The sequence below is a fragment of the Phyllostomus hastatus genome, unplaced genomic scaffold (assembly GCF_019186645.2).
Source record: "Phyllostomus hastatus isolate PE091 unplaced genomic scaffold, TTU_PhHast_1.1 phas_contig_86, whole genome shotgun sequence".
NCBI lineage: Eukaryota > Metazoa > Chordata > Mammalia > Chiroptera > Phyllostomidae > Phyllostomus > Phyllostomus hastatus.
The window spans coordinates 88,581,226-88,603,587 of NW_025333977.1; the positions used below are offsets into that span (position 1 = coordinate 88,581,226).

Genomic DNA, 22,362 nt, shown 5'->3' on the forward strand with positions numbered 1-22,362 from the left:
ATAACTATGAACTTCCCTCTCAGGATTGCCTTGGCTGTGTCCCATAAATTTTGGGTTGTTGTGGGTTCATTTTTTTTTGTTTCCAGAAACTTTTTGATTTCTTCCCTTATTTCAATTTTGATCCATTCATGGTTTAGTAGCATGCTATTGAATCTCCATGTTTTTGAGTGTTTTGGGTTTTTCCCTTTGGGGTTGGTTTCTAGTTTCAGTCCCTTAGGGTCAGAGAAAATGCTTAGTATGATTTCAATTTTCTTAAATTTGTTGAGGCTTGCTTTGTGTCCTATCATGTGGTCTATCTTTGAAAACATTCCATGTGCATTTGAAAAGAATGTGTATTTTGCTTCTTTGGCATGAAGGGCTCTGTATATACCAGTTAAGTCCATTTCCTCTAGGGCATTGTTCAATGCCACATTATCTTTGTTAATATTTTGTTTAGAAGATCTGTCCATTTTTGACATGGGGTGTTAAAATCCCCTACTATAATTGTGTTGCTGTCAATATCTTTTTTGAAGTCCTCTAAGATTTTCTTTATGTATTTGGGTACTCCTATGTTGGGTGCATATATATTTACAATGTTTATGTCTTCTTAGTGTATTCTTCCCTTGAGTATTATGAAGTGACCTTCTGGGTCTCTTTTTATGGCCCTTTTTTTTTTGGAAGTTTATTTTGTCTGATATGAGTATTGCTACCCTGGCTTTTTTTCCTGTCCATTTGCTTGGAAAATTTGTTTCCAGCCCTTCACTTTTAGTCTGTGTAGATCTTTTGTCCTGAGGTGGGTCTCTTGTAGGCAACATATGTGTGAGTTATGTTTTCTTATGCATTCAGCTATTCTATGTCTTTGATTAGAGCATTTAATCCACTTACGTTTAAGGTTATTACTGATAGGTACTTATTCATTGCCATTTTCGTACCTGTGTTCCTCTCTCTCTCTCTCTCTCTCTCTCTCTCTCTTCCCTCTTTTCCTTAAAGTAGACCCTTTAGCATCTCTTACAGAGCTGGTTTGGTGGAGGTGTATTCTTTTAGACTTCTTTTGTCTGGGAAGCTTCTTATTTGGCCTTCTATCTTGATTGAGAGCCTTGCTGGGTAAAGTAGCCTTGGTTGCAGAGCTCTGGTTCTCATTACTTGGAATATCTCTTGCCAGTCTCTTCTGGCTTGGAGTGTTTCCATTGAGAAGTCAGCTGCTAATCTTATTGGGGCTCCCTTGTATGTTGCTTCCTGTTTCTCCCTTGCTCCCTTGCTGCCTTTAAGAGAGAATATTCTCTTTGTCTTGAAATTTTGCCATTTTAATTATGATGTGTCTTGAGGTAGGCCTCTTTGGGTTCCTCTTGATTGGAACTCCCTGTGATTCCTGGATTTGTGTGACCTTTTCTCTCATCAAATTAGGGAAGTTTTCCATCATTACTTTTTCAAATAGGTTTTCTATCCCTTGCTCTTCTTCTTCTCCTTCTGGTATCCCTATTATACAGATATTATTACATTTCATATTGTCTTGCATTTCTCTTAATCCCTCTTCATTCTTTTTGAGCCTCTTTTCCTTTTGTTGCTTCTTCTGTGTGATTTCTTCTACTTTGTCCTCTAGCACAGTGATCTGATCTTCTGCTTCATCAATCCTGCTTTTCATTACTTCTACTGTGTTCTTCAGTTCAGAAATTGTATTCTTCATTTCCTCTTGGCCCTTGTTGAGAGTTTCTATTTCCTTTTTCATGTTGATGTAGTTTGCAGTGAGTTCACTGTAGCTTCCCTGTAGTTTCTGGTAGCTCATTGTGAGCTCATTGAGCTTCCTGACAATCATTGCTTTGAACTCAATATCTGATAGTTGAATTGCCTCTATTTCATTTAGCATTCTTTCTGAGGCTTCCTCCTTTCCTTTCATTTGGGGATTGTTTCTTTGTCTTCCCATTGTTTGTGAGACTCTTCTTGTTAGCCTCAGCTTCTTAAATTGATCTGTTCTATCTCCCTGGGTTTGTGGTGTGAACTTCTGTGGTAGAATAGCAGTGAGTTTCAGTGGTGCAGTTTTCTTGATCTCCCAAGCTCACTGGTCTTGGGCTGTCATTTAAGTTGGCTCTGTGTTTGTCTTTGGGTTTTGATTGCTGTTGGGTGTTTCTTTGGTGGTTCCTTCCCACCAGCTGGTTAAATGAGGGTCACTCTGTCCATCATCTCTTGTATTTTGTTGTGCTGGTGAGGGCAGGTTGTGTTGAAGCTGGTTCTTCTGTGTGTATAAGGTTTAAAGAGTTCTCTCTTGCTCTTGTTCAGTTGTTTGTATTGGGTACTGTCTCTACTGTTTAGTTGTATTTCCAGATAGGTCCTAGATTTGAGGTTTGTGTGGTTTCCACTCCCTCCTTCACCTTCTTCTGTTGTTATCTGTTAGTGGTTCCTTGGTTGTTGGGTTTCCTCTTCCAGTGGTTATCCTGGTGTTCACCACTTCCATCTACTCTTTCTTGTGATCAATTGGAGGGGGAAGGCAAAATGGTTTAAGACAGCAAGGGAGTATTCTATGATATTGACATTAGCAGCCAGTAGAGAAAAGATAGGAGATCCTTTGACTATGTATAGTGTTAACCATGATTTTCCACCCAGCTAGCTGATTTTTAGGAAGGATGGAAAGAAGAGAAGGCTCTTGTTGGGGAAGGAAGGATTGTGAGTTGGACCTATAAAGCAGGGAGTTTGTGGGAGGTCAGATTCTGAGGTAAGGTGAGAGTAAAGGATAGTAAATAGGTGTAGTATGTGAGAGAATAGAGTTAACCACTACAGTAATAGAGTTCAGGAAACTTTGAAATGGGCTAAGATCTGGGAGGGGTGCTGTGAAGTATTACAATTGCATGAAACAGCAATTAGTTATAATAATATTAGAGCAACAATCATATGACATAATCTATGAGATCTAAGTAACAAGAATAGGGAGTACAGAACCTTGAGTAGTGTGCTAATGGGATACGTGTGAGTTAAAGGACAGTACATTAGCAATACACTATGAAAGAGATATCAGGGCAAAGCTGTCAGGTCATACAATATATCCAGCCTAGCAAAGCAGACTATACAAAAAGAAGAGGGATACAAAAATATTATTAAAAAAGATGTAAGAATACTGGAAAAAATAATAATACAAATATGCAATAACTTGCAGGTTCTCTGTAATAGCAGAGTGAAATTTGTCTCACTGTATCAGCTGTTGTGATGCCCCTTCTTTGGGTTCAACTCTGGTCTTTTCAGGAAAGAAAGGAGGAAGGAATAAAACACGTAAGCAGGAAAGAGAGGAAAAAGAAATTAAAAGAGAATAAAAATAATAAAAATTAAAAAATTAAGAATTTTTAAAAATCAGAATAAAATTAAAAAGTCTTTTGGTTTCAAAGTGGCCAAACCACTTTGGTTTTTCTGGTCTTGCTGTCTGCGGCAGGCTAAGGGGTGATTGGTATGGCTTTTCTTCCTCGGTTGGTGGCGTGCACTATCTGGGAAGCTATTGTGGCTTCTCAGCCATGTGCCCTGGGTGTGGGAATCAGGCCTTTCCCCAGGGTTACTGCTGTGGACTGGGGTGCAGGGATGTTCTCCCACGCTCCAGCGCGCCCACAAGCCCTCGGCCAGACTGTCTCACCCTTCCCGGTGCTATGGGGGTGCACAGGGTCCTCCACAGAAGCACACCTTCCATGCAACCTCAGGATCGCTGCCAGGCTGGGTGGCAGGGAGGCTGGAGCAATTGATCACTTTAGGAGAATTCCCCAAACAGTGTCTGTCTTTTCACTCCTTCCTCTTGAGAAATTCCTCCTATTCAAGTCTGCCACTTCATACAATGGCCTGGCTTCTCCCACAGCCCAACTCTCCAGCCAGACCAGTGACCATGGGGATCAGGGCCCGCTATGCAACCCAACCCCTCCAGTGTCCACAGCCTCCAAGGGTGCTCACAGCCCTTGTGTCTTGAGTCTTGAATATGATCTTCTAATCATCCTCTCTCAGATTTTTTATTATAAAATGAAGAACATATTATAACATATTATATGAAGAACATATATTACATATATTTTAATAGTCTTACTTATTGATTTATAAACAAACATTTTAAATGATCTGAATCTGTAGAACACCTTTGTGAACTTCTAAATGTTCACACATGTAAGTTTAAAATGCTGGTATAAATCAAGGAATAAATAGGATTTGATATAAGGAAACTTGTCAAATTTGTGGCCACATGTTTGAAGTGCATAGGATTGAATGACATTATACATAATACATTAAACTTACCTCAATTCATCTTTTATTTCATCTTCAATTTTTTATCCCTTTTTCTTTTGTTTCAGTTTTCTTATTTTACTGTTGTCATGTATTTTTACATATTTCCTCAGTTTCTCTTTGGAATGAGGCAGATTTAATTGGTAAATGTTTATATTGAAGTAGCTTATTTGCCAATTTTTAAAAAGGTAGGTAGCCTATATTCAGGATCTAGAAAAACTGATATTCTAAATAAAGTTGTATTATGTAGTATGATTTTACTTTATTGTATTAACATTGAACTTTATTTGGAACAATTTAAAATTAATGTTAGAATTACAAAATGATTATTCTAATATTTTCCAGCTGCTAATCGGTTATGAAAATGGTACTGTGGTATTCTGGGACTTGAAATCTAAAAGAGCTGAACTGAGAGTTTATTATGATGAGGTAAGTGACTTCTGCTGAAATGTTTGAAACAGTGTTGTGACTTCGTATCTGTTTTGTTTTTTTTTTACTTTTAATCTTTGTATGTTACCAATATTCTTATCATTTGAACATGCCTGGTTCTAATTCAGTGACTCACAATGCCTGTTAATCCTTGCACCAGTTCCACCTCTGGGTTGTTTTCCTGAGTGGGAATTCTGCCTTGACTGCCCATTTTGGGGCCCTTTATGACATCTTACATACTGTGGTGCCTGTTACCTATATTGTATAGCCACCTTCACCTGAACTTCTTTTCCTTTTCTTTAGGCTCTGTGCTTTTGCCTTGACTTGTTGTCCTTAGGGTCTCTAAAGACACTATTCACACTTTCCTAAGAAAAATATTTTTTTTAATGACATAAAGTTTAACTGGTCAAGTTGAACAGCCTTATCTTCTAATACTTGCTGCCCTAGAATAAAGAGAAATTTTGTAAATAGTAATACTTAATAATAAAAGTCAGTAAGATCTTGAAGTTTATTTTACATAGTTGAGACTAGTAAGCATTTCGTTCAGAGAAAGCAATGAACTCCTATTTGCCAAGGAGTAGTCTCTGAGTTGATACTCCAGGTGTTCAGAGATTGATATGGCCCCCACCAGGAAAGGCTAAGCTGTAAACAGTGAGGCTGGAAACAAAAGGTGAGAAAGGGGAACTGCCTCCTATAGCTGTGAAAATAAAGGTAATCAATTAAATTTTTAAAATGGTAGAATGGAACTCTGGCTGGTGTGGCTTAGTTGATTAGAGCATCATACCGTAGACCAAAAGGTTGCAGGTACAATTTCTGGTCAGGGCATATGCCTGGGTTGCAGGTTTGTCCCCAGTTGAGGTGTATTAGAGAGGCAACTGATTGATGTGTCTCTCTCACATTGATATTTCTCTCCCTCTTTCTCTCTCCCTCCCTTTTCCTCTCTCTAAAACCAATAAGCATGTCTTTGGGTTAGTAATAAACAAATAAATAGATAAAAATAGTATAGTGGGGAAAGATATGAAGAATAAATAGGTCAAAAATCACTGGCTGATATCATCCATGCTTATATTGGAAAAGTATGGAAGAATGTAAGGTAACACTAATAGAAATAGAAAAATAAACATTAAAAACACAATTTTCCTGGCTGGCATAGTTCAGTGGATTGAGCACGGGCTGCGTACCAAAGCATTGCAGGTTCAATTCCCAGTCAGGGCATGTGCCTGGTTTGCAGGCCACAGCCCCCAGCAACCACACATTGATGTTTCTCTCTCTCTCTCTCCCTCCCTTCCCTCTCTAAAAATAAATGGATAGAATCTTAAAAAAATTTCTTAAAAAAATGCAATTTTACAATACTTTCTTTGTTACTCCCTCCCATCTCCACTGAACAGTTAAATTTTTAAGTTTTAATGCTTAAAGATAGCTGAAGGTGTATGGGTAATATGCTTATGATTGGTGAAAAATACTCTGGCAAGTGATATACCAATATGCTCTTTATGATCAACTTAGAGGCAACTTAAATCATAAGAAAAGATAATTCCTTTTGTTAAATATACAAAATATAGAGATGTGGTTGAAGACTGCTCTCTCTCTCAAGACTAGCATAGCAGCTAGATGAGAGTCCAAATACCACCTGGGAATTTAGTCATTTGAAACTAGAGTAGGGCAGCTAAAAAGGAAATCCAGAGAAAGATGCTGAATCAGATAGTTTTCCAATGGCTTTAAACAGAAATGTTTAAATAAGGATTAACCATGGATAAGTGTCAATGGAATACTTCCTTATACCTACATTATATGTAAAAATCATTTTAAATAGTGATTTATATATATATATATATATATATATATATATATATGTATGTATGTATGTGTGTGTGTGTGTGTGTGTGTGTGTGTGTGTGTGTGTGTATCTCCTGTGGCATTTTACCTTTTTTAAATATGTATTTTACTAACAAGATTAACATTTTAAGACATAGTAAGATCTGTAATTCTTTACCTCTAAACTTTCAAAGGGCTCCCAATTTGTCAACAATACAGTCTATTTCTTGATATAAGGTTCAAGGCCCAAGTGCCATTTTTTCCCTTTAGTTTAATTTACCACATCCTTCTAATACTCTTCACATTTTGGATACATTACTGTCTCCTATGCATATCATTTATTAGCATCTCCAAATATTTGCCCCTATTAATTTCTTATCCTGAATTCCCCTTTCCTCTTCTGAATATCATATCAAAATCTTATTAATTCTTTAGCCATTTTAAAACTACTTGGACTAGCTAACTAGTACCTTGATTAAGAGCCATTAATGAATTGAAGGGCATTTTTTGTCAATCCAAGCTTATTTTCAGAAATAACTGTGTGAATTTTACATCCCCATTAGCTGTGAAAATTTAATTTTATTACATTAATATTTCCAGATTATTTCTCACAGAGAAATCCCTCAGAGTTTGACATGAAGCTAACCTTTTAATTCGTTGAGCAACTGCTTTTTCTCCTTTTTCATATTGTTACCCAGCTCTTCAAGTTTTTCCTTTTTGTTCAAGAAATTGAATTGTGGCCACTGAGCTGACATTACATAGTATTTAACTTCCATATTCTGTTTTCTATCTTTTAAAATTCTTTTTGAATTAGCTGTATTATATTTTGCTTGTCAGTAGACCTGTGAAGTTGTTTTAAAGAGTAGGGTATACACAAATAAGTAGAAATTGAATATTTATTCATTAAGTCAGTTCAAATGACAGGTCTTTAATAATGCACTATTTGAAATTCTCCTGTCTAATAACAAGTTGGTTGCATATGCATACTCTTCTGTAAAATAAGTATATTACTCCTTTTATAGTACTTACTTGTTTTGGTTTTGTGTTGTAGCTATTACTTCATTATCTCTCCTCTCCAGTGAGTAGAAATTCACTGGAGAGAAAGAAGAGCTGGGACTGGGGACAGTTTCTCTGCCCCTACCATATTCAGAAAAGCAATCTGAGAGAGCCTTAAGTTAATTGACATTCATCCAAGTTAACATGTATAAGTGTTATATGTGAACATGTAAATTGACATGATGGATGACTATACATAGAAAACCCTACAGACACCACCAAAAAACTACTAAACCTAATATGTGAATTTGGCAAAACAAGCAGATACAAGCAGATTCAGAAATCAAAGGCATTTTTGTACACTAACAATGGAATATCAGAAACAGAAATCAGGAAAAAATACTATTTGATACAGCAACAAGGAAAATAAAGTACATGGAAATAAACCTAACCAAGGAGGTAAAAGACCTGTACTCAGAAACTGTACAACACTGAAGAAATAAATTAAGGAAGACACCAGTAAATAGAAGCATATACTGTTTTTATGGATTGGAAGAATTAACATCATTAAAATGTCCATACTACCCAAAACAATTTATAGATTCAATGCAATCCCTATTAAAATACCAATACCATATTTCACAGGTATAGAACAAACATTTCAAAAATTTACGTGGAATCATAACTGACCCCAATAGCTGCATCAATTTTGAGAAAGAAGAACAAAGTAGAAGGGATCACAATACCTGATGTCAAACTATATGATGGGGCCACGGTAATTAAAACAGTCAAGTACTGGCATAAGAACAGACACATAGATCAATGAAACAGAATGGAGAGCCTAGAAATAAACCCAAGCCTCTGTGGTCAATTAATATTTGACAAAGGAGGCTGAAGTGTAAAATGGAGTAAAAATAGTCTCTTCAACAAATGGTTTTGGGAGAGCTGGACAGCGACATGCAAAAAAAAAAGTGAAACTTGATCACCAACTTACACTATATACACAAAAAGCTTAAGATAGATAAAAGACTTAAATATAAGTTGTGACACCATAAAAATCCTCGAGGAGAACATATGGAGGAAATGTTAGATATTCCACACAGTAATATTTTCATCAATATGTGCCCTAGAGCAAGGGACATAAAGGAAAGAATAAACAAATGGGACTTCATCAACATAAAATCTGCACAGCTAAAGTAAACATCAGCAAAATTAAAAGGGAACCAACTATATAGGAAACCATATTTGCAAATGACACCTCAAACAAGGGTTTGATCTCCAAAATATATAAAGAACTCACACAACTCCACTCCAGGAAGACAAACAACCCAATTAAAAAATGGGCAAAGGACCTGAACAGATAATTCTCCAAGGAGGACACACAGAGGGCCCAGAGATATATAAAAGGATGCTCAGGATCACTATCCATCAGAGAGATGCAAATTAAAACTACAATAGATACCACTTCACACCAGTCAGAATGACCATCATAAACAAATAAACAATAAGGGCTGGTGAGGGTGTAGAGAAAAGGGAACCCTAGTGCACTGTGGTGGGAATGCAGACTGGTTCGGCATTGTGGAAAACAGTCTGGAATTTCCTCAGAAAACTAAAAATGGAACTGCCTTTTGACTCAGCAATTCCACTGCTGGGATTATACCCTAAGAATCCTGAATCACCAATTCAAAAGAACCTGTGCACCCCAATGTTCACAGCAGCATTATTTACAATAGTCAAGTGCTGGAAGCAACCTAAGTGCCCATCAGTAAATGAGTGGATCAAAAAACCATGGTACTGTGGTACATTTTCACAATGGAATACTATGCAGCAGAAAGAAAGGAGCTCCTACCCTTTGTGACACCATGGATGGATCTGGAGAGCATTATGCTAAGTGAAATACGCCAGGCAGTGAGGGTGAATACCATATGATCTCACCTATAAGTAGAACCTAATCAATAAACAAATAAGCAAGCAAAATATAACCAGAAACATTGAAATTAAGAACAGTATGACAGTAACCAAAGGGGAGATGGGAAGGGATAATGGAAGGAAGAAAGGAAAGGGTTTTCAGGAACAACTATAATGGACCCATGGACAAAACCAAGGATGTGTGAAAGCAAGGGAGGGAGGTGGGGATGGCTGGGATGGGTGGGGGAGTGGTGGTGGGGTAAATGCAGACAACTGTAATTGAACACCAGTAAAATACTAATAAAAATGGCACATTTACACAAGGGAATACTATGCAACAGAAAGAAGGCAAAAACCAAAGAAAGAAGGAGCTCCTACCCTTCATGACAGCATGGATGGATCTGGAGAGCATTATGCTAAGTGAAATAAGCCAGTTGGTAAAAGACAAATACCATATGATCTCACCTATATGTGGAACCTAATCAAGGCAATCAAGCAAGCAAAATACAACCAGAGACATTGAAATTAAGAACAAACTGACAGTAACCAGAAGGGAGGGAATAACAGAAAAAGGGGAAGTGTATGTCATCAATGAACATGTATAAAGGACATATGTACAAAGCCAAAGGTTTGGGAGGTGGGGATGGCTGGGGTCGGGGTGAGTGGTGAGGGTAAAATGGAGACAAGTGTACTTGAACAATAATTTAAAAAAGAGAGAAAAGAAAAGAGTGGAGTTGTGTTTTTGTTTCCCTCTAACTGCCTCCTCTGAACCTTGGCAAAAGAGAAGTGTTCTCTGCCTAGTAATAAAGACCAGGGTGAGGGAAAAACATAAGTCCAAGGTTTCATGTTAACTTTTTCACTTAATCAAATCTTATTTATCTTTTTATATAGAGATTATATCCTATTTTCTTTGTGGCATGTCTAATAATTACCCTAGGTGTCAATTATCTTTAACTTTAACCAATACTTATTGTTTGGAAGTTAATTTATATCAGTCTTTCCTATCTCACTGTTTTCTGAAATTTTTTTAAGGAAAGGATCATGTTGTATATATCTATTCAGCTTTTATGTCTACTAGAGCAGTGGTCCCCAACCTTTTTGGCACCAGGCACCAGTTTTGTAGAAGACAATTTTTCCACAGACAGGGCCATGGTGGAGAGACTGGAGGCAAGAGCTCAGGCAGTAATGAAAGCAAAGCTTCCCTCCCTTGTCTGAGGCTCACCTCCTGCTGCGAGGCCCACAAAGGTTTGGGAAGTCGGGGACCCTTGTACCAGAGCACTTACTTGATACAAGACACTATGCTACCACTAGGAATAAATTTAAGAAACTGGAACAATACTTTTTAACTTTATCTAATTCACAATTACAGAGTGAACCTGTACAAAAACAAAACAAAAAAAAACACCAAAACTCATTGCTTCACATCAATTTAAATTGTTTATAATACAGTGATGGAGAATACAGATTTTGGTTAGGTAGAACTTGGCTTTGAGTTGTATGTCCTGATAAAGTATCTCAATCTCTCTATGCCAATTTTGCCATGTGTAAATTGGAAAAAATAATAACTGTTTTATAGAATTAATGAAATAATGTATGTAAATTGCTTACCATTGGTCTGGCATATTGTAAGACCTCTGATGATGGCTCTTATGTAAATTAGCTTTTATTAGCTACTTAAAGTGGAGCTAGGCCATTACCTTGTCAGAAATTATCTTCTGATAACCTTGCTTTTACTTCTATGTAAATAATGTTTCAAAGAAGGGTTATATGATACAGGGAGGATAGTGAATTTACAACAAAAAGTTCTGGGATCTAATGATGTCGACATTTTACTTAACTTTTCTTTATTTCAGGAATTGAGTTTTTGTAGCCTTTTATAAGCCCATAGAGGATGAACCAAAGATAGTGTGATATGGGTCAGAAAAATTACATATGTTTATGCCAGAGTATTTTATTTTTGAATATAGTTATCTCAAACTATTAACTCCCCCTACTTGTTTTTAATTGTTATTTCATTAGGCTATTCATTCAATTGATTGGCATCATGAGGGCAAACAGTTCATGTGCAGCCATTCAGATGGAAGCTTGACTTTATGGAACCTGAAAAACCCAAGTCGTCCTTTCCAGACCACAGTTCCACATGGTAAGATGTATTCTTTCAAAAGAAATAAGCTGTAGAGTTACAGTGCCTTGGTTTAAAGTATACAAGGTGGTTTCAACATGTTTGGTAGAAAGAGGAGATAGTACATAGTTTCTGATTCTAAATACTTCTTTTATACCTCCTTCAGATCCACCTCAATGCCCCAAACTTCCTGTCTATCCACTTTCCTACTTTCTAAGTGATATTTATATAGACCTTCCCAACCAAAACTTAGATAATGGATAGTTGGTGTATCTAAAACAGAGGAGATAACAAAGGATATTTGGCCAGTTTTAAGTATTAAGGCACTAGTGAGAGAATGGCTTTACCTAGATCTGACTTTCAGATCTAATTCTTATACTGCTTTATAGTCTGTTCTTTTCTAGTTTTCCCATGTATTTCCATTTCTGCCATTTGGTTCCACTAAATTATGAGGACTGTGGTACTATTATAGGTTGTATTTATCTTATCTTCCTCATTGTATAGATGTATTTAGCATTCATGTTGGACCTGTCTACCTAATTGGGCAGAATAAAAAGTTCAAATGTGTAAATATTTTTTATTCAAATGTCCACATTATTTCCAAGAATATTGGTGATGATCTGAATTCCATGTTTATCTCAAACTGTTATTTCTTCATATAGAGAGGTCGAAACCTACATTCTATTTTTATAGTTTCTGAGTATTTATTATAATGTAACATTTAGAAAATAGTATTTTTTATAATGGGTGTGTTATAAATCACAAGATGGAATTTAATCTTGTATTGGTCTGCCATTTTGTATACCACAGTTGCATGTTCCATTTGCAAATGATTAATACAATTAACATAAGTTGCTTTACTTAGAGATTATTTTACATTTAGACACTTACTTGAGATGCTTTATTTAAAGATTGCTGTTATGGAAACCTTGGATAGGTGTTTGCTATACATCTACTCAGGTTTAATTTGTTTCTATGGTGGGTTTCCCACCCCTCCAAGCCCCTTCCCCTCAATCCTTATAACTTTTATTTGCAAATGTGTAATATGATTTATTAATAATTTTTTTATTCTGTTCTTCTCAACAGTCAACTTCTATATAAGGTTTTTTTGGGCTTGTTGGATAATTGATACTTTCATATGTCTTGCCATTTTATCAGTTTGGGTGATCTACAATTCTGTGAGATGAAGTACTGTTCACAGGTTGTTGAAAACATCAGCATCTGTGTCTCTTGTAACATATCAATTAAATTAAATTCCTGCTGCTTTGCCATGACACAGTTAAGCCAGTGTCCATGATTTTGATAACAGAGGCATTCATTGTTATATCTACCTATATTCTTTGGAATAATTTTGTTTTGTTTCAGCTATTTTTATTTTCTAAAATGAAAAAATTTTCTCTAAGTACCACTTTAGCTGCATCCTATAAATGTTTGTATGTGATTTCATTAATAGTATGTAATTTTGTTAGTATTCAATCTGAGGCATTTTCTTATCCCTATTATAATTCTCCTTTTTTACCTATGTATTAGATATGTGATTTCTAACTTCTAAAAATGTTTTAATGTATATTTTAAAATTGTAGTCAGAGAGTATAGCATGTACTAGTCCTACAAAATTTACTGAGATATGCTTTATAATTAGACATACACAATTAACTACTATGAAGTTCCGAGTGTACTTGAGAAGAATGTGCATTTGCTGTTACTCAGAGGTCAAACTCAAAATTGTGATTTTTACTTTGTACTGACTAAATCTTTACTTAAGTTTTTGTTGTTTGATTTTTCAATTCTGAGAGAGGTGAGTTAATATCTCTAGCATTATGAAGTTTTCCTTGTAATTATGTTTATTTCTGTTTTATAAACTTTAAAACTGAAATAAATAGATCAAGGTGGTTGATAGCATTAATCAGATCATCTATTATTTTACTTATATTTGACTAGTGCTACCAATACCTGAGAGAGTGGTACTAAATTTCCTAAGAAGATCATGGAATTATCTACTTTTTACTTTAATTCTGCCCTTGTTTGTTTTATATATTTTGAGGCTTTATTGTTAGGCATTCATTTTATGTACTGTAGAGAGCATATAGTTGGGTCTTGCTTTTTTAACCAGTCTTATATCATTTAGTTGGAGTGTTTAGTTCATTAATATTAAATTTAGTGGTTGTTCAGATTAGATATACCAATTTATTTTTATTTTTAATTGGTCCTATCATTTTCATTACTGTTTTCTCCCCCTTTGCTTTCCTTTAGATTATTTTAATGTTTTTATTAGAATTCTGTTTCAATTGACATATAAGCACTTTATCCTCACATATTTTTTACTTAGTTGCCCTAGGGATTACAATGTACTTTCTTAGTTTTTCACAGTCTGTTAGAGTTGTTATACTCTACATAAAATGTAGAAATCTCACAATGATATAGATTTGTTTACCTTCACCCACTATCCTTTATGCAATAGTTTAATGTAGTATACCTAAAGACATTGTTATAATTTTTGCTTTCAGTAGCCTTAAGTATTTTTAATTAAGAGAAAATTTTTGTATTTTTCTCTTATTATTTTCAGTGCTTTTTATTTATTCCTGAAGATAGAAAATGATTTAGCATTTCTTATAGTGAAAATTAATTTATATATCTCTTCTTTGTCTAAAAATTCCCTTTTGTGGTTCCATTCTTGAAGGACATTTTTTACTGAATATTGATTTCTAGGTTGATTCGCTATGTTGTTTTCAAGGTGTTTAAACTGTTGTTCCACTTTCTCCTGTCTTTCATGGTTTCCAAAGAAATGTGTAGTGTTTTCCTTTGGTTCCTCTCTGTATAATGTATCAGTTTTTTTCTCTGGCTATTTATTTTTTCTGTATCTTTTATATTCAACAATTTGACTATAATGTATGTAGGCTTATTGCAAGTTTATTTAAGTAGGGTTCTAGAGAAGGATAAGAGTTAAGTCTTTCTTAAATGTTTGTAAAATTATCCTGTTAAACCATCTGGTTCAGGGCTTTTGTCTGCCAGTAGGTTTTTGATTACTGCTTCAATTTCACTAGCTATTATTGGTCTTTTCAGGTTTCTGCTGCTTCTTCATTCAGTTTTGGGAGATTATATTTTTCTAGAAATTTTTCCATTTCACTCAGGTTTTCAAACTTCTTGCTGTACATAGTAATTTCTTACAATCCTTTGTATTTCTGTAGTATCTGTTGTAATTTCTCCTCTTGCATTTTTTATTTTATTTATTTGGGTCCACTCTTTTTTTCTTAATGAGTCTGCTTAACGTCTTGTAAATTTTGTTTATGTTTTCACTGAACCAGCTCCTGGATTTATTGATCCTTTGGATTGTTCTTTTATCTCTATGCTATTTAATTCTGCTCTGATCTTGGTTATTTCCTTCCTTCTACTCACTCTAGGTTTTGTTTGTTGTTGCTACTCCAGTTCTTACACATTTAGGATTAGATTGTTTATTTGAAATGTTTCTATCTTTTTTAGGTAGGCCTGTATCGCTATGAAATTCTGTCTCAAGACTGCCTTTGCTGTGTCCCATAAGTTTTGGACTGTTGTATGTTCATTTTCATTTGTTTTCAGAAGCTTTTTGACTTCTTCTTTGATCTCATTATTAACCCATTCATTGTTTAGTAGTATGCTTGACAATCTCCATGAATTTGAATGTTTTTGAGTTTTTCCTTGAGGTTGGTTTCTCATTTCAGGTCCTGGTGGTCTGAGAAAATGCTTTATAAGATTTCAGTTTTCTTTACTTTTATGAGGCTTGTTTTGTGTTCTGTCATGTAGTCTATCTTTGAAACTGGTCCATGTGCATTTTGAAAGAATGTGTATTTTGCTTCTTTGGATGAAAGGTTCTATATACCAGTTAAGTACATTGGATCTAGGGCATTGTTCAACACTGCAATATCTTTGTTGATATTTTGTTTGGAAGATCTATCCATTTTTGACAGTGGGGTGTTAAAATCCCCTGTGTATGTGTGTTGCTATCTATATCTTTCTTGAATTCCTCCAACATTTTCCTTATAGGGATTAGGATGCTCCAATAGGTGCTCCTATGTTGGGTGCAGTAATGTTTACAATGTTTATGTCCTCTTGATAGATTCTTCCCTTGAGTATTATGAAGTGTCCTTCAATGTCTCTTTTTATGGCCCTTGTTTTGAAGTCTATTTTGTCTGATATAAATATTGCTACTCCAGCTTTTATTTCCTATCCATTGGCTTGGAATATTTTTTCCAACCCTTCACTTTCAGTCTGTGTAAGTCTTTTTTTCTGAGTAGGTTTCTTGTAGGTAGCATGTGTGCAGGTCATGTTTTCTTATCCATTCAGTTACCCTATGACTGTTGATTGGAGCATAATGATAATCCATTATCATTTAAGGTTATTATTGTTAGGTTATTGTATTGTTACTTATTCTTTTTTCCTTCTTTGTACCTGTGTTTCTCTCTCCCTCACTCTTGTTCTTCCTCTTATAGCAGTCCCTTTAGTGTACCTTGCAGTGCTGGTTTGGTGAAGGTATATTCTTTCTGACTTCTCTTGCCAGCAAAACTCCTTATTTGACCTTCCATTTTAACGAGAGTCTCACTGGGTAGAGTAGTCTTGGTTGTAGGCCTTTGCTTTTTATTACTTGGAAAATGCCTTGCCAGTCCCTTCTGGGTTGTAGTGTTTCTGTTGTTAAGTCAGCTGCTAGCCTTATGGGAGCTTCCTTATATGTTATTTCTTGTTTTGCTTTTGCTGTTTTTAAGATTCTCTCTTTGTCCTAAAATTTGACATTTTAATTATGATATGTCTTGGAGTAGGCCTCTTTGGGTTTGTCTTGATTGGGATCCTCTGTGCTTCCTGAATTTGCATGGTTTTTCCTCTCTCCTGGTTCAGAAAGTTTGCTGTCATTATTTTTTTCAAATAGGGGCTCTATCCCTTGCTCCTTTTCTTCTCCTTTTGGTATTCCTGTGATTTGAATGTCATTACATTTCTTGTTGTCTTGAAGTTCTCTTAAGCTGTCTTCACATTTTTTTAGTCTTTTTTCATGCAGCTGCTCTACCTGGGTATTTCTTTGTACCTTGTCTTCCAGCTCACTAATTTGGTCTTCTGCTTTACCCATCCTGTTCATAATACCTTCTATTGTAGTTTTTATTTCAGAAATTATATTCTTCATTTTTTCCTGGTTCTTATTTACAGTTTCTCTTTCATTTTTCATGGTGTTGTAGTGCCCATTCAGTTCTTTGTAGTTGTCTGTGAGTTTCTTGAGCATCCCTATAACCATTCTTTTGAATTCTACATCTGATAGTTTACTTGCCTCCATTTCATTTAGCTCTTGAAGTGGGGAGTCTTCTATTCCTTTCAATTGCAGGTTCTCTCTTTGTTTCCCCATTTTAGGTGACTCTTTTTGTTTGTTTCTGTGATTCCTGGTGCTCTGCTTTGCTAGCTGTCTTGTAGGGTGAACTTCTGTGTTAGAAGTTCTGTGGGATTCAGTGGTGCAATCTCTTTGATCTCCTTGTCTGGATGAACTAGGGTATCCCTTTCTTCTGTTTGTTAGGGCTCTCTTGTTGTACTTGGTTTTTACATGTTGGTAGTTCCTTTGTTGGTTGGTTCTCTCCTCCAGGGGATTTACTGGTATTCACAATTCCCATCTTATCTTATATGTGATCTGGGGCAGGGCAAAGGTGAAGTGTATTAAGACAGCAGGGGAGTATTGTATGGGATTTAAAGTACCAACAAATAGAAAACAGATAGTTGATGTTTTGGAGACATACAGTATTAACCATGTTATTTCACCCAACCAGCCATTTTTTATAAAAGGTGAAAAAGAGATAAGACTCTTATTAGAGGGGAAAAGAATGTGAGCTGACTCCAGAAAGCACAGTGCTTATGCTAGGTTAGATGATGAGATATAATGAAAATAAGGGATAGAAACTTGGCATAGTGTATGAGAGAATAAAGTTAACCACAACAGTAATATGCTCAGGAAGAAAGTGAAATGGACCAAGACCAGGGAAGGGTGTTATGTGGGTTTGGGGACAACAATAATATGACAAGAAATATATGATCTGAATAATAAGAATAAAAAGTAAAAGACCAAGAGTAGTGTATTATTGGAATATAAGTGAAGTAAAAGAGTAAAAATTGAAATGCAATATGAAAGAGAGAATGAAGAAAAACAGTCAAACAATTAAATCAAACAAACACAACAAAGAAAAGTACATGGAAAGAAGAGAAATTTAAAAAATAAATTAAAATGTAAGAAAAATAAAAATTAAAATGCAAGTTCTGTAGGATAGCAAATTGAAATTCATCTCAGTTTGTTGACTTTAACCTTCTGATCTCTCTTTGGATTAGTCTTCGGTCCTTTTGAAACTGGAAAAGAAGCCCTGGCTGGTGTAGCTCAGTGGATTGAGTGTGGGCTGAGTGTGGGCTGCGAACCAAAGTGTCGTAGGTTCGATTCCCAGTCAGGCCACATAACTGGGTTGCAGGCCTTGACCCCCAGCAACCGCACATTGATGTCTCTCTCTCTATCTCTCTCTCTATCTCCCTCCCTTCCCTCTCTAAAAATAAATAAATAAAAAATATTTTAAAAAATACTTAAAAAAAAAGAAAAAAAAAACTAGAAAAGACACTGGCATTTGGGCTGCTTGTCACTACCAAACCCAATAAGCAATGACAGTGATTGAATCTTTATGGGTGCTTTATTCAGGTGGCCAGCAATCTGAGAAAATGGTTGATTCATACCCTAACAAACCATCTTGTCTTCTCTTTCCAGGCCAGACTTTTTATAATGGGGGTGGGGGAGGTGGGGATAAAGAAGGTGCAGTGAGAGCTTTCAGATTCAGGAGCTGCAACATTCCTGTCCTGGGCAGTTACCCATTCCCAGGGAAGGGTGGTCATCTGTCTCTCCCTGGAACACAAAGGCCTGCATGCCTACAGTTGTCTCCAGGCAGTAATCTTTAGCAGTGCCCCAAGAGGTCACCTGTTTTCCCAGGAGCCAGGACAGGCCTTATCTGTAGTTTCTGAAACAAAAGCTTTAACATACGCATTACTTGCTAGACTTATAACTTTTTACCTTAGGCTAAAATTTTCCAAGTCTTGAGTCCCCTATCACTTTCACAGCTCCAGGTCTTACTGTCTCACTTTGGGAGTAAAAAAAGAGAAAGCCTCCTGTTGACTTCAAAACCACCAAGCCAGTTTTGTTGGTCTTCCTGGATGCAGCAGGCAGATGGGCGCTGGGCTCCATTTTGTTCTTTTTTTTTTTCCTGTGTTTTTTTGAGGATGGGGTCTCAGTCTGGGTTACAATAGTCACAGGTTCAAAGCCTCTAGTCCAAGCCCTCAGAACACTGTGTGGTCCCCACTGACCATATACAACAGACTGGAGCCTTTAATCCACCTCATTGTGCCACCCTTTGATGAGTCCATGAGGTGCAGGAGTGGGAGCAACTCATACCCCAGCCTCCTCCCTTTTTGCTGGTCCAGGGCACTGTTTATGTGCAAAGTCCCTTCAGGACAGTTTAGTTCCCCTATTAAAGTAAGTCTGTCTGGGGACTGCTACCTCCCTGAGCCCCTGCTGCCCTGATTTGATCAGTCCCTGAGGGGTCCTGATTTGGAGCAAATCATGCTCCTCCTGCTCCCTCTTCACTAGCCGGGCTACTGCACAGTGGCTGAGGGCCTTTTTTTTTAGAAATTCCCCTTGTTCCTTATAAAAGCCCAACTTTTCACACAGCCCAACTCTCTGACCAGTCCCGAGACTCTCTGGGTCACAATTAGTCATGGCCCAACTCTTCTCCCATCTCCAAATGTCACCTGGCTCCCCAATTTCTCTGGTACCATCCCAGCCAGGGTCTACCGTCCCAGCTGGGGAAGCCACCTGCTGTGCAACTCCCACTGTGTCTTTATACCCCCAGTGACTTCAAGTATCCAGGTCTCTGCTGGTGTGGATCTGGCTTCCCTGCTCTGGGAGGGGATGGGCCTGGGAGGTTACAGTTACTGACCTTGCTCTCCTCCAAAGCTCCCGTGGCAGCTGTGGTGCCTGGTGCAGGGCCCGGGGACCCCAGCAGCCCAGTCCCAGGCACAAGGCCCAGCGACCTTCCCTTGACCTACAGTCTCCTTGCCATCCATTTTTAAATGTCCTCTACAGTCTTTGGCTTCCAAACTTCATACAATCTGGGATTTCACTGGTTTTTCTCTCTGTTCTTCAGAAGACCAGCTAGATGACCCAGTTGGGTGCATGAGCAAGTGGGTTCAGCTCCCATCTGCCTTGCTGCCATCTTCCAGAATCTTAGTACTTTTTTATATCTTGTGTTTCTCTGCTGGTATTTCCTATTTTCATTCATTATGTGCATATTATTTTCCTTTCCTTTTAACATTGAGCTTAGTCTGTTAATACCAACATCTGCTTCCCCTTGAAGCTGGTCTCTATTCATAAGAATGGCTTACATTTTCCTGTTTCTTCATATGTCTGATAATTTGGACTGTATCACACATATTGTGGACATTATGTTGTACTCACTACAGAATATAGTTTTGTTGTCCCTTTCCTCCTTAGCCATGTGCCTCTTAAGAAGGGAAACTCTATATAGATTGATTATTTTTTTTATAAATCAAAATTAATGCATACATTAATTTTCTTTCTTAGTAAATTGTAATAATATCAAATATGTATTATTTAATCACAATGCCCTCAGCTAAAGATACACACAGGCACGCACATTTACATATGTACTCTTAAGCCAAATCCCATCAAATATTTAATAGTACAGTTCATCAAAGACAGGACAGAAGTGTCTACTGTTATTTAAATTTTTCCTGAAAATGCTATCCAATGTAATTAGACTTGGAAAAGAAATATAATATTAAAAAATTTAGGAGGAGTTTAAAATAATTATTTTTTGATAATGTAATTACACACTTAAAAAGCAAAAACTTATTGGGAATACTATTAAGTATGACATGAGAATCCTGTGTGGTGGATACTGGCCAGCAGTATCCATCTCTGCTGTGAATGCTCTTCAAAAACACGAGAAAAACACACACAGAGACAACCAGGTTCTGTGGGGAAATAGGGACAGAATGGCCACTCTCTCTAGAGCTTCCGGTCTCCATTCCCAAGCAGATTTTTATTAAGAATACAGACTTAGTTTGTGGATTCATAGTCTGGCAGAAAAGATCAAAAGAAGTAGTTGACTTTCAAAGGTGCAGACAGAACCCCCACTGTGATTTTGGGCAGAGCTTGGAGTTTTAACATATGAAAAAACTACATGGCTCAAAGGGCTAGTTTTGGTTTCCTGTCTGTGCCTTCAAATTGTAATCTAATAACATCCTCCAGCAAACAGATCTCACAGGATCTTGCATATTCTATGTCCCAGGCCTGATTACCCCGGGGGTCCACTGTCTCTGGTCTGGGCTGCACCGCCCCTGCTATTTCTGCAGGCCTGAGTCAACAGAGGAGACAAAGGCAGCCAGGAGACTTGGATTTCTCACCTCTAAGGACAAGGACTCAGGCTTTGACAAAGCCGAGGGGGCAGGGGTTGATGTCTATCACCCCTTCATTTCCACAGCCCTGAATCTCTTCCAAGAAGCCTCCTAGTGATCATGCCTGTCTTAGGCGATTCCCCCCATGGGAAATCTTACCCGTCATTGGCTAACTGATCAAGCCTAGGAGGTCAGGCACAGAACAGGCAGCATTCATGCCAGGGAAATAAGTTTTGTTTCCTTAGTGGCTCCTGGTCCGGAGGTCTCTCACTCAGCCTAAGTCATAGGGGGTTACAGCTTCCTGAGACCAGGCAGTGTGGTCCCCAACAATCCTGTATACAAAACAAGGTAGAATCAGGCACTTAAAGATGTTTTGGTCAACTATGGACTATATATACAATGGTGGTCCCATCAAATTATAAAGGTGCTGAAAAATTCCTACCACTTAGTGACATGGCCATTGTAACTTTGTAGCTCAGTGCATCACTCACTTGGGATGATGCTGATGAAAGCAGGCATACCTGATTGCCACTCATATAAAAGTGTGGCACATACAATTGTGTATACAATTTAATACTTAATAATGAATATGTTAATAATTTATATATTTGAAATAATTTTTATTTTAGAGTGTACTCTTTCTACTTATGAAAAAATTCACTATACAACTGTATGCCATGTTATGCTAGCAGTGGCCTCATACGCCTCATGTTTACAGTTTCTTTTAATTGCATAATTTTCTGTTGTGCTTGATTTAATCTCATGTGTTTTTTTAAATTATTTTATTGTTGTTCAATTACAGTTGTCTGCATTACCCACCCCCAATTCCCCCCACACCAGTAATCTCATGTTGTTTTGTTTATCATGGCCTCTAAGCATACAAAATCCACAACTTATGTTGTCACAAGGGGCTATGTCAAGTGATTGACCTAGAAATGAAATTTAAAGTGATTAGGGATTACAAAGTTAGAAAATCAGGGATAGTTATTGCTTGCCAGTCAGGCATGTCCCATTCCTTCAGAGCTATAATCTTAAATAATAACAAAGTGACAGACACTGTTATTGGTCTGCTTCTTTAAAGACAATGTGACCAACAGACATTCTAGAAAGGCCTATAACAGACATGGAGAATTTTCTAGTGACCTGGATTGAAGACCAGACACCAAAGCATATCCCTCTCAGCACCATGATGATTACAAAGTAAATAGCTTGTTTCCAACATTGAAAGAAAAGTCTGGACCTGACTATGATATTGAATTTACTGGGTGGTTTAAATTATTGAAGAATCATTATTCATTACACACATATAACGTGAAAGTGAGTGAGAAGTTTGCAAGTGCTGATGTGAAGCCTGCTGAAGAATTTTTGGAAACTCTAGATAAGTTGATTTTGGAGGGAAATTACTTGACAGACCAAATTTT

At 36.9% G+C, this 22,362-nt stretch overlaps 1 protein-coding gene across 4 annotated transcripts in view; it reads left to right on the forward strand.

Annotated features, from left to right (window-relative positions):
- STXBP5L (syntaxin binding protein 5L) overlaps positions 1-22,362 on the forward strand; it is a 346,905-nt gene that overhangs the window by 122,024 nt on the left and 202,519 nt on the right. For all 4 annotated transcript variants that reach the window (XM_045851924.1, XM_045851926.1, XM_045851925.1 and 1 more), the window contains exons 8-9: positions 4,567-4,650; positions 11,389-11,512. In XM_045851924.1, the coding sequence (XP_045707880.1) occupies positions 4,567-4,650; positions 11,389-11,512 (208 nt within the window). The remainder of the gene's footprint in view (positions 1-4,566; positions 4,651-11,388; positions 11,513-22,362) is intronic.